The sequence below is a fragment of the Hylobates moloch genome, unplaced genomic scaffold (genome assembly GCF_009828535.3).
Source record: "Hylobates moloch isolate HMO894 unplaced genomic scaffold, HMol_V3 SCAFFOLD_25, whole genome shotgun sequence".
Taxonomy (NCBI): Eukaryota; Metazoa; Chordata; class Mammalia; order Primates; family Hylobatidae; genus Hylobates; species Hylobates moloch.
In genome coordinates this window covers 5,634,636-5,648,926 of record NW_026652300.1, presented here as the reverse complement: position 1 = coordinate 5,648,926, position 14,291 = coordinate 5,634,636, and the positions used below count along the sequence as shown (strand labels likewise).

The 14,291-nt window shown below is 37.5% G+C and overlaps 1 protein-coding gene across 16 annotated transcripts in view; it reads right to left on the bottom strand.

Moving 5' to 3' along the window:
* Positions 1-14,291, bottom strand: part of LOC116811472 (histone demethylase UTY) — a 262,322-nt gene that overhangs the window by 213,490 nt on the left and 34,541 nt on the right. For all 16 annotated transcript variants that reach the window (XM_058434449.1, XM_058434450.1, XM_032756502.2 and 13 more), the window contains exon 4: positions 10,698-10,747. In XM_058434449.1, the coding sequence (XP_058290432.1) occupies positions 10,698-10,747 (50 nt within the window). The remainder of the gene's footprint in view (positions 1-10,697; positions 10,748-14,291) is intronic.

Here is a 14,291-nt window from a genome sequence, read left to right as displayed (position 1 = left end):
ACTAGCCCAGTTCACCCATACCAACCTGGGGACTCTGTCTGGGTCAAAAACTGGAACCTATCCACATTAAGGCACATACAGGATGGGCCCTTTGTAGTAATCTTATCTACCTCCACTGCTGTTAAGGTTGCTGAAGTGGTTCCCTGGATCCATCACAGTGGGTTAGAGCCAGCTGCCGCCTAGGACGTGTGGACCAGCCAGCCAGACCCTGACCAACCCACCAAGCTAACCCTAATATGAGGTGCCAACAGAGACCAAACCCAGACCAGCTGACCTCAGGCCCAACTGTTAATAAAAAATTGCCAAGCCCTGCTGTAGTCACACAATCAGAAGCTGACTACTCTACGCACAGACAAAGCTGGAGGAGTGTTCAGTAGATAAGTAAAGTAGATATGGGTAAGTAAGATATGGACTGATATTCCATCAGCAGATAAGTAAATAAGTAAATAAGCAGATAAGTAAAGTAGTAAATAAGTAGATAAGTAGATATGGACTGATATTTTAATACTTACTGCTCTTCTAGTAATATTTGCTGTACTATTGTTATACTACCATTGTTGCCAACCCTTGCCTTCAGGAAGAAACATACCCTGCCTGTGCCTAGTGTGAAGATGTTGCTCTCTGTTTCACTTATATTAACTATCATGTCAAACTTACAAAGGGGGGAAAATACAAATGAGTTTTCTATGTGCACCCACACTACTTGGGTAAAGAACATACAGGTTAAAACCTTTATATATCAAATCCATTATAAGCAAGTAGGAACTTCTCTACGGATTTGTGTATATAACCAAACTACTTACTCCATGTGTGATATTGGTGATAATCAGCCCTATGTTTGCTATGACCCCAAACTTCTACCTGGAACTTGGTTTGACATTCATGAAATGTCTGAAAAAGGAACTCTTTACAATTCAACCTGGATACCCTCCACCAATAAACACAGTGTGTATCTGTATTTAGATGCCTGCCAGATTACAAGAACACTCCTTAAAACTAGTTGCTACATTCCTGACTCCAAAAGAAAGTTGAGTGTAACCAGTCATATCCCATACTGGATTAGTGATACCCCACAGTCTTAAGACATACATTTCTCCAGAAACCTCTCCACAGATTGGTATAACTATGACAATTGTGTAAGAGGAAATTCTTGTAGCCTCATTGAATTTCTTATTCCAAATCAGATTCACCTAATTGGGCAATAGGCACTGAAGTCCCAGTTGGATACAGTGATGAAGCCACAGAAAAGGAGGCAGATCCTAAGCTAAAGAGATCAGGCATTAAATATTCCAGGGTGCAGGCTACTGACAGCACCACATATTTTTGTATTATCAAAAAGACTCAAGCTCACAAACCTCAGCAATGATTTAAAATTTTCAAGTCATTCAGTGAGGATATTAACCAAGTAGTTCCTGAGCCATCCTTTACCACTAAAAATCTGTTTGTGCAGTTAGCTAAGAATATAGCAGGAAATCTAGGAGTCACCTCATGGTATGTATGCAGAGGAACTGACATGGAGGATAGATGGCACTGGGAGGCAAAAGAATTGCTTCCCCAAGACAACTACACTTTAATTCTCTGTGCCACAAATGCTCCAGAATTAATCCCTACTGGCTCTAGTACTTGGCTTTTAAAGGCTTCTATTATAGGAAGACACCGCATACCTCGCTGGGGGACTACCTATACACACCCAGCAGGCAAATTAGCTTGTTCAGGGCAACAATACTACAATGAAACTACAGGAAAAACTCTATGGCAGACAGAAAATAAAAAGGGTAAAAATAGCTAAGGCCATCTTGTTTTATCCCATTTTCTAGGTTCCCTTCTTTAAATCACTCTTGATATCAACTAGAAGCAACACACTACATGGTAAGCGCCTTCAGGCCTTTATTGGATCTGTGGTCAGGAGCCTACAGGCAGTTGCCAGAAAAACGGACAGAAGCTTGTAATTATTAAAACATCGTTCTTCCTGTTACCCTTAAAGCAAGGAGAAACTTTAGGGTATCCTATTTATCATAAGCCTAGAAGTAAAAACAAAGGAGCAGTAAGAGATATAGAAATAGGGGATTGGAAGGATACAGATTGCAGAGAGAATAATGAATTATTATGGCCCGGCCACCTGGGTGCAAGATAGATCATGGGGATACTGTACTCCCATCTACATGATTAATCACATCATTAGGTTACAAGCAGTATTAGAAATTATAACTAAAGAAACATCTAAAGCTTTAGATTTATTGGCTGTACAATCTACACGGAATGAGAAATGCACTTTATTGAAACAGACTGGCATTAGATTATCTGCTGGATTCAAAAGGGGTCTGTAGTAAATTTAACTTGATTAACTGTTGTTTAGAAATTGATGACAACGGGTAGGCAGTTATGAAATCACTGCCAAAGTGAGAAAGTTAGCTCACGTTCCAGTATAAACCTGGAAAGGCTGGACCCCAGTCTCTCTTTTTGGTGGATGGCTTCCCTCTTTTGGAGGATTCAAGACTCTCATAGTAAATGTAATACTTTTATCAGGCAGCTGTCTAATACTCCCTTGTTTATTGCCTCTCCTGTTTAGGAACACACAGTCCACTACACCGCCCCCCAAATAATGGCACTAAGTATCAGCCATTACCCACAGAAGAAAGCTCATCTCATGAGAAGGTAGAGAATTAAGAAACTAACATAGATTTTCTCTAAAGTAGTTTCCCTTCCCATGCCTCACCCTCTTTACCTTCTACATGGATTATAAAACACACATGTATAGGTATAGGATAGAAGAGCTAGGCTTTAAACATCACTTATAAAAATAACTTGCTGAAGTGTAATCTGACTTCTACTTAGGCACAGGCAAACCATGCCATAGAAAATACTAAGTTCAGCTCCTGGCTGGCTTACTCGCAGCCAAAAATCATGCCCCCAGGTGGATGGCTGGTTAGTCAATGAGTGGGAAGATTCCCTGAAAGACAGGAACAATCTAAGACAGGCACAGCCACAGGGAGGACAGCAAAGGCTGAGAAAAATTAGGCCAGAGAGCCAGTCTGCTCCCACAAAGAAGACAAGTGACGCTAAGAGCAGATACACTAGCAAAGTAACTCCTCATGCAAACAGATGAATTGCCTTTTGACAGGCCTTTGACTCTGTCCTACCATCTTAGCGTCATGTCCATCATCAGGAAACAGGTAAAAGCTTTCTAATAATAGTTTCTTTTAAAAGAAAGCTTTTAAAGGGGGGAATGTGGAAGGAAAATAAAATAAATAATAAAGTTGAAATTAATAAACATAACGTAGGTAATAGTTAACATTAAATACAAGTTACATATAGGCTAAGAAATTTAAGTAGCCCCTCCCAGCATTGCTAACAAGTTGCAGGTGAGCTTATCTCAACCTTCCAAGCTTATCACCTGCCTCCAGACCCCTGCATATTTCTGTCATTCCTGTTTTCCCTTACCCCAGTTCTGTCCAGCTTCGAGGTTGACTGGTCAAGATAACTAAATTGTAAGCTTTCTCAGAATTGTCACAGGTTAAATAATTTACTGTCTTTGTCTGAAATGGGTATCCTGCCTTGTTTTCCCACCTCAAATGACATATAAGCAAGCCTGCATTCTTTGTCAGGGTTGGCAGACAATTTGGGTGTGGGCCTGCTGTCAGCCTGGGTACCCAAATTAAATAAAGTTCTCTTTGGTCTCCAAAGGTCTCTTTGTCTTTCTTGGCCAGAGTTTTACTGCGACATATGATCACTGGGTCAACAAAGATATTAACATGACAGTCAAATTTTTTGAAACAGAAAAAAATGAAACACACTATACCAAAAGCAGTGAGAAGTGAGACACAACAAAAGCAGTGTTAACAGGAAAATTTACAGCACTAAATGCCCACCTTCAAAATGTATAAATACCACAAATTACGAATCTAATGATGCACCTCAAGAAACCAGAAAAGCAAGATCACACTCAAACCCAAAATTGGCAGAAGACCAGAGCACCATTAAATGGAATATAGACTAGAAAAACTAATTACATTAAATGGAATATAAACTAGAAAAATGCATGACTAGAATTGTATACGTGGGTGTGTATTAACTCTTAAAAAAACTAATTTTCTTGGCCAGGCGCAGTGGCTCACACCTATAATCCCAGCACTTTGGGAGGCCAAAGTGGGTGGACCACTTGAGGTCAGGAGTTTCAGACCAGCCTGGCCAACAAAGAATCAACAAAACAAAAACTAAGGGAGACCAGAATAAATAAGAAATGAAAAAGGGAACATTATAATTGATATCACAGAAATACAAAACATCATCAGAGACTATTATGAACAACTACATACTCAAAAACTGGAAAAGCTAGAGAAAGGATACATTTCTGCGAACATACAACCTACCAAGACAGAATCAGGAACAGGCATCATCAGAGACTATTATGAAAAACTATATACTCAAAAACTTGAAAACCTAGAGAAAGGATAAATTCCTGCAAACATACAAACTGCCAAAATAGAATCAGGAACAGGCAGAAAACCTGAAGAGACAAATAAAAGTAGTGAAATCAGTCAGTAATTACAACGTCTCCCAACAAAGAAAAACACACGACCAGATGGATTCATAGCCAATATCTGGGAAGTTTGAGGTTGAGGAAGGGGGATGGATGATGAGAAGTGAGTTAACAGGTGAAACGTACATTATTTGGGTGATGGATAACATGTTAAATGCCCTAACTTGAACACTGTGCAATCTATGCACGCGACAAAATTGCACATGAACCCCATAAATTTGTACAAATAAAAAAAAAAAGCATTAGTACTAATCCTTCACAAACTCTTTCCAAAAATTAGTCCACTTTCACTAAGGGTCAGAACAATTAGGCAAAAGAGTAATGAAGAATACATTAAGACAACATTTTGAACCAACTATACCTAACAAAAATCTATGGCACTTCACTAACAATAGCAGGATATACATTCTTCTCAAGCACACAAAAACAGCTCTTGGACCAGGAGCGGTGGCTCACACCTGTAATCCCAGTACTTTGGGAGGCCAAGGCGTGCAGATCATGAGGTCAGGAGATCAAGACAATCTTGGCCAACAGGGTAAAACCCCGTCTCTGCTAAAATACAAACAATTAGCTGGACGTGGTGGTGCGCACCGATAGTCCCAGCTACTTGGAAGGCTGAGGCAGGAGAATCCCTTGAACTTGGGAGGCAGAGATTGCAGTGAGCCAAGATCCACCTCTGCTCTCCAGCCTGGCAACACAGCAAGACTTTGCCAAAAAAAAAAAAAAAAAAAAAAGAAGAAGAAAAAAAGAAAAAAACCCAGCCTTTGAACAGTCCCTATGATAAGCCATAAAACAAGGCTTAACAGTAAAGTTTTTAAAATAATATCTATATATTCATATAAAGTATCTCTTGTGCCCATGACAGAATATACTGAGTAACAAAACATGGAAAGTTCAAAAATTGTGGAAATTAAACACACATTTGTGAATTTGTGTGTCTAAATTTCCAGTGAGTCAAACAAATCAGTAAATAACTTCGTAAGAATTAAAGCTTAAATATATCTTCATAAAACTGATAGCAGCGACAACAATGCTCAGAGGGCAAATTACACGTATAATTCCATTGCTAAGAAGAAATAAATCCTACAAGTAAAGTGCTATTAAAAAAAAAAAAAACAGCAAACTAAACCCAAAGCATGTTTAAAGAAAAAAAAAACATAGATATGAGTAAAAATTTAATAAAATATTATCATCTGCAAACACAGATAGTTTGACTTCCTCTCTTCCTGTTAGGATGTTCTTTATGTCTTTCTCTCCCCTGACTGGTCTGGCTAGAACTTCCAGTACTGTGTTGATCAGTGGTGGTGATAGCAGGGCATCCTTGTTCTGGTTTTTTTTCAAGGGAAATGGTTTCAGCTTTTGCCCATTTGATGTGATGTTGGCTACAAATTTATCACAATGGCTGTTATTATTTTGAGGTAGCTTCTGTCAATGACTCATTTGTTAAGGGTTTTTAACATGAGGGAATTTTGAATCTTATCAAAAATCATTTTTGTTATCTATTGGAAAGGAATTGTGGTATAAATATATACCATGGTATATACTATGCAGCCATAAAAAGGAATGAGATGATGTTCTCTGCAGAAACATGGATGGAGCAGGAGGCCATCATTCTAAGTGAACTAATGCAGCAACAGAAAACCAAATAAACATTACTAACTTGTAAGGGGGAGCTAAACATTGAGTACATACGGCCACAAAGAAACAACAACAGACACCTGAGCCTGCTTCAGGGTGGACGGTGGGAGAAGGTTCAAAAACTATGCATATTACTTGGGTGACAAAATAATCTGTACACCAAACCCCATGACACTCAGCTTACCTATATAACAAACCTGCACATGTACCCTTGAGCCTGAAAGTTAAAAAATAAAAAAACCCTAGAAATTAGTGTTAATTTGTTATTTCAACTGTAACAAAAGTACAATACTTATACACTGACAACTAAAAACATTTTGATACAAATGTTAAAAGTTCTAAATAAATAACAAGAGGGCTGGGTATAGTGACTCACTCCTATAATCTGGTTTGGAAGGTCAAGGAGGGTGGATTACTGAAGCCCAAAAGTTTAAGAACAGCCTGGGTAACAGTGTGAGATAGATTAGATTAGATTAGATTAGATTAGATTAGATTAGATTAGATTAGATTAGATTAGATAGGATAGATGGACAGACAGACAGGATAGATTAGATAGATGATAGATAGATAGATTATATAGGTGATAGATAGATAGGTAAGATGTCATTTATTGGTATCATTTAATTATGTGTTCATGGGCTGTACCACATAATACTGTTAAGATGACACTACTCTTAAATTTGAACTACATATCATAATCCCTGGTGGCTTTTGGGACAAACACAAAACTGATCCTGTGGAAAATACAAGGTACCTAGAGGAGCCAAAATAACTTTGCAAAAAAGGAACCAAGGTGAAAAAAATCATACTAACCAATCTCAAAATTTACTACAAAGGTACACTAATTAAAATATGGTAGCACTACAATAATGACAGACATATATCTAAAATAGAACTTGAGTCCAGAAAAAAGAAAAACTGAAAAAAAATTTTTTTTAATTATTACACTTTAAGTTCTAGGATACATGTGCAGAAGGTGCAGGTCTGTTATACAGGTATACACGTGCCATGGTGGATTGCTGCACCCATCAACCCATCATCTACATTAGGTATTTCTCCTAATGGTATCCTTCCCCTAGCCAACCCCCACCAATTCCCTGACAGACCCCAGTATGTGATGTTCCCCTCCCTGTGTCCATGTGTTCTCATTGTTCAACTACCACTTATGAGTGAGAACATGTGGTGTTTGGTTTTCTCTTCTTGTGTTAGCTTGCCGACAATGATGAAAACCTTTAAAATTTATGGTAAGTCTGAGGAACTGTCAGAGCCAAAAGGAGCCTAAAAGAAAGAAATGAGAAGTAATAGTGTTATATCCAGGATGGGATCCAAAAAAAAAAAAAAAATAGGTAAAAACTCTTGAAATCTGAATAAAGAATGAACTTTACTTAATGCTAATTCATCAATATTGCATAATAAACTTTAACAACACATGTACCAGATTAACATAAGATGTTATCAATAGGGGATTATGTATAGGCACACTGTGGTATCTTTGAAATAATCTTGCAAAGCTAGATTATTAATAAAAAATAAAGTTTACTTTGAAAAAATGAATATAATAAATAAAAGTGATGAAAAACATCAACTAATATGTCTTAAAAAGCTTGGTTAAATTCTGAGCAGAAAAAGTACAAGGAGATCAGAAAATGGTGGAATAGAAGGTCCTCTGTTCATATACCCCATAGCAGCAATAACTTGGCAATGATTCACAAGCGAAAGTGGCTTTGTGGGAGCTTTGAATCACAGGTAGAAGACAGCAAAACTCTGAGACTAAGAACTGTTTTGCAAAAGCAGGCCCGTGCCCAGGTGGCAGTTTTGCCAACAAGGTCCCCAGCTATACTCCTATCACCCTGTAGCCTGAGTCATAACAACACTGAATAGCAATGATCCAGGCAGTATACCAAGGGACACAGATGACACACCACGCCTTGGGTAACGGACTGAGAACCCCAGTCCCAAAAAGACTCCGAAACTGCCCTGTAACTTGGCTACAGACCTTATTAGCCTCAAGTTAGGAGAGCATTTTGCCTAATCAGTGGTTTCCTAGTTAGGCAAAACTCTCATCCAGTATGTGCCCCTGAGGTATGCCTAACTAACCTGTGAAATTGCATATTTTAAAGCAGTACTGTAATGCAGCTCCAGCTACCAGCCATACTGACCAAAATCCTAAAAGCCATCCTGTCTAAAAACCATTAGAAACACCTGCCTCAGACCCTAGTAATAGGTGTCCCAACCACAGACTCCACTATATACTCAGCAGCAGCCACCTGACCTGGCTCCTACCCCACTCAGTGATCCCAGAGGCTATCCCAACATCCCAGGGTCCAGAGAGGAGGTCTTTAAAGACTAGAAGAGGTGTTTGCTCTTCGAACACACATACAGCCAAAATGACACCAACAAAACCAATTAATAAAGCTCCAGTGACCAAGCACAAAGAAGTAAACTACATGGAAAAGAATCTGAAATAATTATCTTAAAGAAGCTGAATGAGATGAAACATAAGATAGGTAAGTAAAAGAAATCGAGAAAACAATGAATGAATAAAATGAGAGTTTTAATAAAGAAATAGAAACCATTAAAAAAAAATCCTAGAACTGAATGAAGAACACAATAACAAAATAGAACATTAACAGCCTCAAGAGCTGACGCGAATATGAAGAATCAGCAGGCTGGTATACAACAAGGTCATTTGAAATTAGCTGGTAGCTGTTTCAAGTTGGTGTCTGGAAATAAAAATGAAATTAGCCAGTTAGATAAACAAAAAAAAAAAGAAAAAAGTAAAAGTAAAGAGTGCATACGGGACCTACAGGATGCCATCAGAAAAACAAATATACATTTTTTACACAGAAACATATACAATTTCCCAAGGAGGAAAAAAAAAGGCTGAAATTGAGAGAAGTCAACAAAATAGAATAGGAAGTTCCCTGCTCATATCAAAATTAACTCAATCAAATACCTAAATGTAAAAGCTATAATTATAAAACACTAAAAGGAAAATACTGATAAACCTGTATGATCTTGATTTGGTAACGGATATATTTAAACTAGTCAGTTGGCAGTAAAGGCAGAAGCAACAAAACAACATTGCATTTATACATTTTGACATTTTCACTAAACATATAGTAAAAATATTTTTTTTCATCATTTGTTGCATGGACACTTGCTTGTTTCTGCTTTTTGGCTTTTATGTGCAATGCTGCAGTGAACATCTGTATCCCTGCTTTTGTTTGAACATGTAGTTTTATTTTCTTTTATTACATACCTACGAATGGAATTGTTTGACAAGATAGTAACTTTGTGAAGAGCTGCTAGGTTGTTTTCTAGAGTAGTTGCACCATTTTACATTCCCACGTCAACATTTGAAGATCTGTTTCTCTACATCCTAGCCAACACTTGCTGTCTTTTAAAAAATTTTTATAATCCTAGAAAATATGAAGGGGTCTGTAGTTTCACTTCTCATTGTCCTCATGACTAATGTTCGAACAGCTTTTTGTTTATTGGCCATTTGTATATGTTTATTTTTGGACAAATGTCTATTCTGATTATTTTTGTTATTTCTTAAGTTGCAAGAGTTTTAAAATATATGTCTGGTTATTTGATCCTTACATGATTTGCAGATGTTTTCTTATTCTTTTGAGTTGTCTTTTCAGTTTTGATAGCACCATTCTTTGAAGCACCAAAGACTTAAGTTTTGATGGATTCCATCAAAATTCATCCAGAATATGCAAATATATAGAAATAGAAATGAAATTAATGATTGCTTTCCAAAAATTAGTCCACTTTCACTAAGGGACAGAACAATTGGCAAAAGAGTAATGAAGAATACATTAAGACAACATTTTGAACCAACTGTACCTAACAAAAATCTATGGCACTTCACTAACAATAGCAGGATATACATTCTTCTCAAGCACACAAAAACAGCTCTTGGACCAGGAGCGGTGGCTCATAGCTGTAATCCCAGCACTTTGGGAGGCCAAGGCATGCAGATCATGAGGTCAGGCCTCATTTACAGCCACATTAATGGAGGGAAACAGACGGGTATGGGGCTTTATTTTAATATCATGAAAATGTTTCAAAATTAATTGCTGTGATGGTTGGACAACTCTATGAATACATTAACAACTACTGAACTGTACACTTTAAATGAGTGAATTCTAAGCTATATGTATTATATGTCCATAATGTTTTACGAAAAATAATAAATCAAAATAAATTCTTATCAATATATGTTTACAACTAAGTAGCTTTCATTTTTAATTACATTTCTTTCCCACTCAAGTAATTAATGAAAGCCAGAAATAATTTTATTTATATTAGGAATCAACACACGGCCTTTCAAAGTCTGTGACTATAACAGGACTTTCCGTTTATCCACATTGTACTATCTATGGCTAATCCTCATAGCAGTTACAACTAAGAGTAGTATCATAGGTTACATCCTATGACAAGATAAATGTATTTTGAGTATGATCTGCCATAAAGGAAATAAGAACTGGCATTGAAAATTTGTACCAACCTTCCAGTAGTCAGCCTGTAAACTGTAATATCTCTGATATGCAGATAATGCTGGAAAAGAAAAAATAATTATTAGTCAAATCATATCCCACTTAAAAATCCACTGTAAGACATTAAATTGATATTTTAATATAAGCTGCCAAACATGCCCATCTATTAACAAACAATAAAAATCAACCTAAATTTTATGGCTTACTAATTTAATCAGGTATATAAAACCATGATCAAATCTCACCCATGCACTCAAACAAACATAGTATCTTAGCAATTACTTGAATCAATTTGACCTCCTTCAGGGATCAAAAGTAATGGCAATCTTCTAGAGGTATTCCCTACTATGATAAAGTTTTCTAATTTTTCTTAACATGCAATTCACTTTCTAGAAAGATAAAAATTCAGTCACCTAAGGCACAAAATAACTATTTGTGATGCTTCCCTTTACACAATCAGTAGACTACTATTATCTATAGTTTAATTCCAAGTTAGGATGCCCTATGCCCTAAAACCTATCTAAACGCAAAAAGGATACTCAAATCATACAAAGTAGTTGTTCCCGACAGCCTAAAAAATGTCACATAAAATAAAACCACAAAATAAAAAGGTAAAAAAGAAGTCGTATAAGCACATTAGAATTAGCGGAAACATTAACAATGACAAAACTAGGAAAACCCATGACTTTATCCAATCAATTCAGAATCTCTGAAAAACAGCTAAGCAATGATTATATTCCTGGGGATAAGCTTTCAGGATAAATTATAGCACTGACTATCACCCAAAGTCAAACATAAATTGAAAAAAAATGAAAAAGAAAAAATTAACCGAAAATAGCAGAATGCCAAAAGTGGCAGATTGAACATACTGTTACATGCAGAGGATTCTGTCTTGAACATGCATTTTTAGAAATCTCAGAGATTTTTATAATAAAAATGTAAACGTTGGCTGAAATGCTTCCACTGAATTTAGCCAGAAAAAGTTAAGGTGTGGGGGAAAGCCTATTGAGGAAAATGTGCTTTTTTCAAACAGTCATAAAAATGACAAGACAGAATTTTAAAAGAACCAAATTAAATGCTCAACAGACAGTAGCGTATATAAGAATCATCTCACGATATAGGCTACATTTCTATGACTAAAATATTTACTTTCAAAATGAAAAAGTGTAAGAGAGTGACATCCAAAAAAGTAGCCTGAAAAGACCCATAGAGACTTTCTCAAGAAAAGCAACCTTAAAGTCTCTCTATAGCTGTCTTAAGGGCACTATTCAAATGGAGAAAATTTTACTAAGAAAATAAACTAAGTTCTCAGCAAAAAACAGTGAAAATCTATCATATTTTAGCCTGAACTAATTCTTTCTCACACCATTCCTACTGTACCCCAGCTCAGTAAGATAGGATCACTAGACCCACCAAAATACAAGAGTTCTCTCTTGCACAAGCTCCTGTTTTAGGGCTAGGCTAACTCCTCAACAGATGTAGGCTACCAACATTTCCCCCACTCAGCTCAGTACTGCAGAAACTATATTAAAAACAAGTGTGTTCAGTCGCAGTTGCTGACACCTGTAATCCCAGCACTTTAGGGGGCTGAGGCAGGCGGATCACGAGGTCAGAAGATGGAGACCATCCTGACTAACACAGTGAAACCCCATCTCTACTAAAAATAAAAAACATTAGCCAGGCGTGGTGGCACGTGCCTGTACTCCCAGCTACTCAGGACACTGAGGCAGGAGAATCACTTGAACCTGGGAGGCGGAGACTGCAGTGAGCCAAGTTCGTGCCACTGCACTTCAGCCTGGATGACAAAGTGAGACTCTGTCTGAAAAAAAAAAAAGAAAAAAAAAGGCAAATGACAAGACGAGAGGCTGCTTTGCTCTCCCATGCCCACAATGGCTAACTGAAAACTCTAATCAAGTTGCAGCAGACCACGAAAGCAGTGATGCCCAACAGCCCTTGATCCAAGTAACTCTGGGTAGATTCCATGTAAGAGAGGCAAGCAGAGTAAAGACTATAGCTCCTGCCCAGTGCCCGCTCCTAAAACACAGGGATCATTTCAAGAGTAGTGGTCATTATCTCAGGCTCCAGCCCTTGAAAAGCAAAGGTTCAACTCTAGTGGAAAAAATAGGCTTAAGATCATGGAATGCAGTAATTGCTCTTCTAGTGTGAATTTATACAGAAAGCATCTGGGGGTGTTCAAACCCAAAAATATCATAGAAAACATGTAGATTTTTACAGTTAAGCGTCTAGTAGCTCCAAAATAGCAAGCATCTAAACTGCAGACTGGCTAGAAGTTTTACACAGAGAAATGGACAGAAAGAATCTCTTGGGTTAGTAAAGTCCTGGAAGATAGACCTCAAAGAGCATTGCGCAAATGAGTAATGTGGGATACCGTTAAACACTACAAGTAACAACTGTCAGAAAAAAAAGAACAGAAAAAGAAACAGAAAGCCTGAGGAATACCACAGTGGTAAATTACCACCAATTTACAGGTTATCCTTTTCCCTTCTAACCTACATTTGAAACTGAAGAAGCCACCATTCCAGAAGCACCAAAAAGAATGAAGGCGGGCAGGATGGTACTAATCTCTCTAATCAAAGGAAAAAGGCAATCCAGCAAGACAGAAAACTTAGAACAGAATCTGTTTACTGCAAACAGTACAGAAAGATGTTCCCTCAAACCACCTACTCTACACAAAGGCCAAGTAGAAAACACAGACATCTATCATATATCAGGCTACCTATTGCGTTAAAGTGAGAGGAAGCCAAGTAAGGAGCAAGGTAGCTTAGATTTCACACTCACATGGCAGAAACAAGCTGCCTGCGCATGTCAGTGGAGTCAGAGCATCCCAGTGGAAGTCAGGATTTTAACCACTGGCCAGGAATAAGAAAGACTGGAATAATAATGGAAACCATGTGGGAAGCCAAAACTCTCATTTCAGTTCAACATTAAAAAAAAGCCTAACTCAGTAATCTGAACTTTAACGTTCACCTGGCAGTAAGAGACAGAAATACCATTTACTGTAGATTAACCTAAGATCCACCAGCCAGGTGCAGTGGCTCACACCTGTAATCCCAGTACTTTCGGAGGCCGAGGTGGGTGGATCACTTAAGGTTGGGGTTCAAGACCAGCCTGGCCTGTTAACATAGTGAAATCATATCTCTATTAAAACTACAAAAATTAGCAAGGTATGGGGCACATACCTGTAGTTTCAGCTACTTGATAGGCTGAGGCACGAGAATCACTTGAACCCATGAGGCAGAGGCTGCAGTGAGCTGAGATAGCACTGCTGCTGGGCAACAGAGTGAGACTCTGTCTGACAGTGTAACATAAAAACTTCCAAGATCCAGTCAAAAATCATTCACCATATCAAAAAAAAGAAGTATATCACAATGAATGAAAAAGATGGGAGAAATGTTTGAATATATGATAAAAATTTTTAAACTGAAATAAAAGTGCCTCGAAGAGCAATAAAAAAAGGAAAAATTGAAAGTCACAGTAAAGAAACAGAAGCTATAAAAGGCAAACCAACGGAAACTTTAGAACTTATAAATGAAATACTCAAAATAAAGAGCTCAGCTCATAGCCTCAGTGGCACAATGCACACA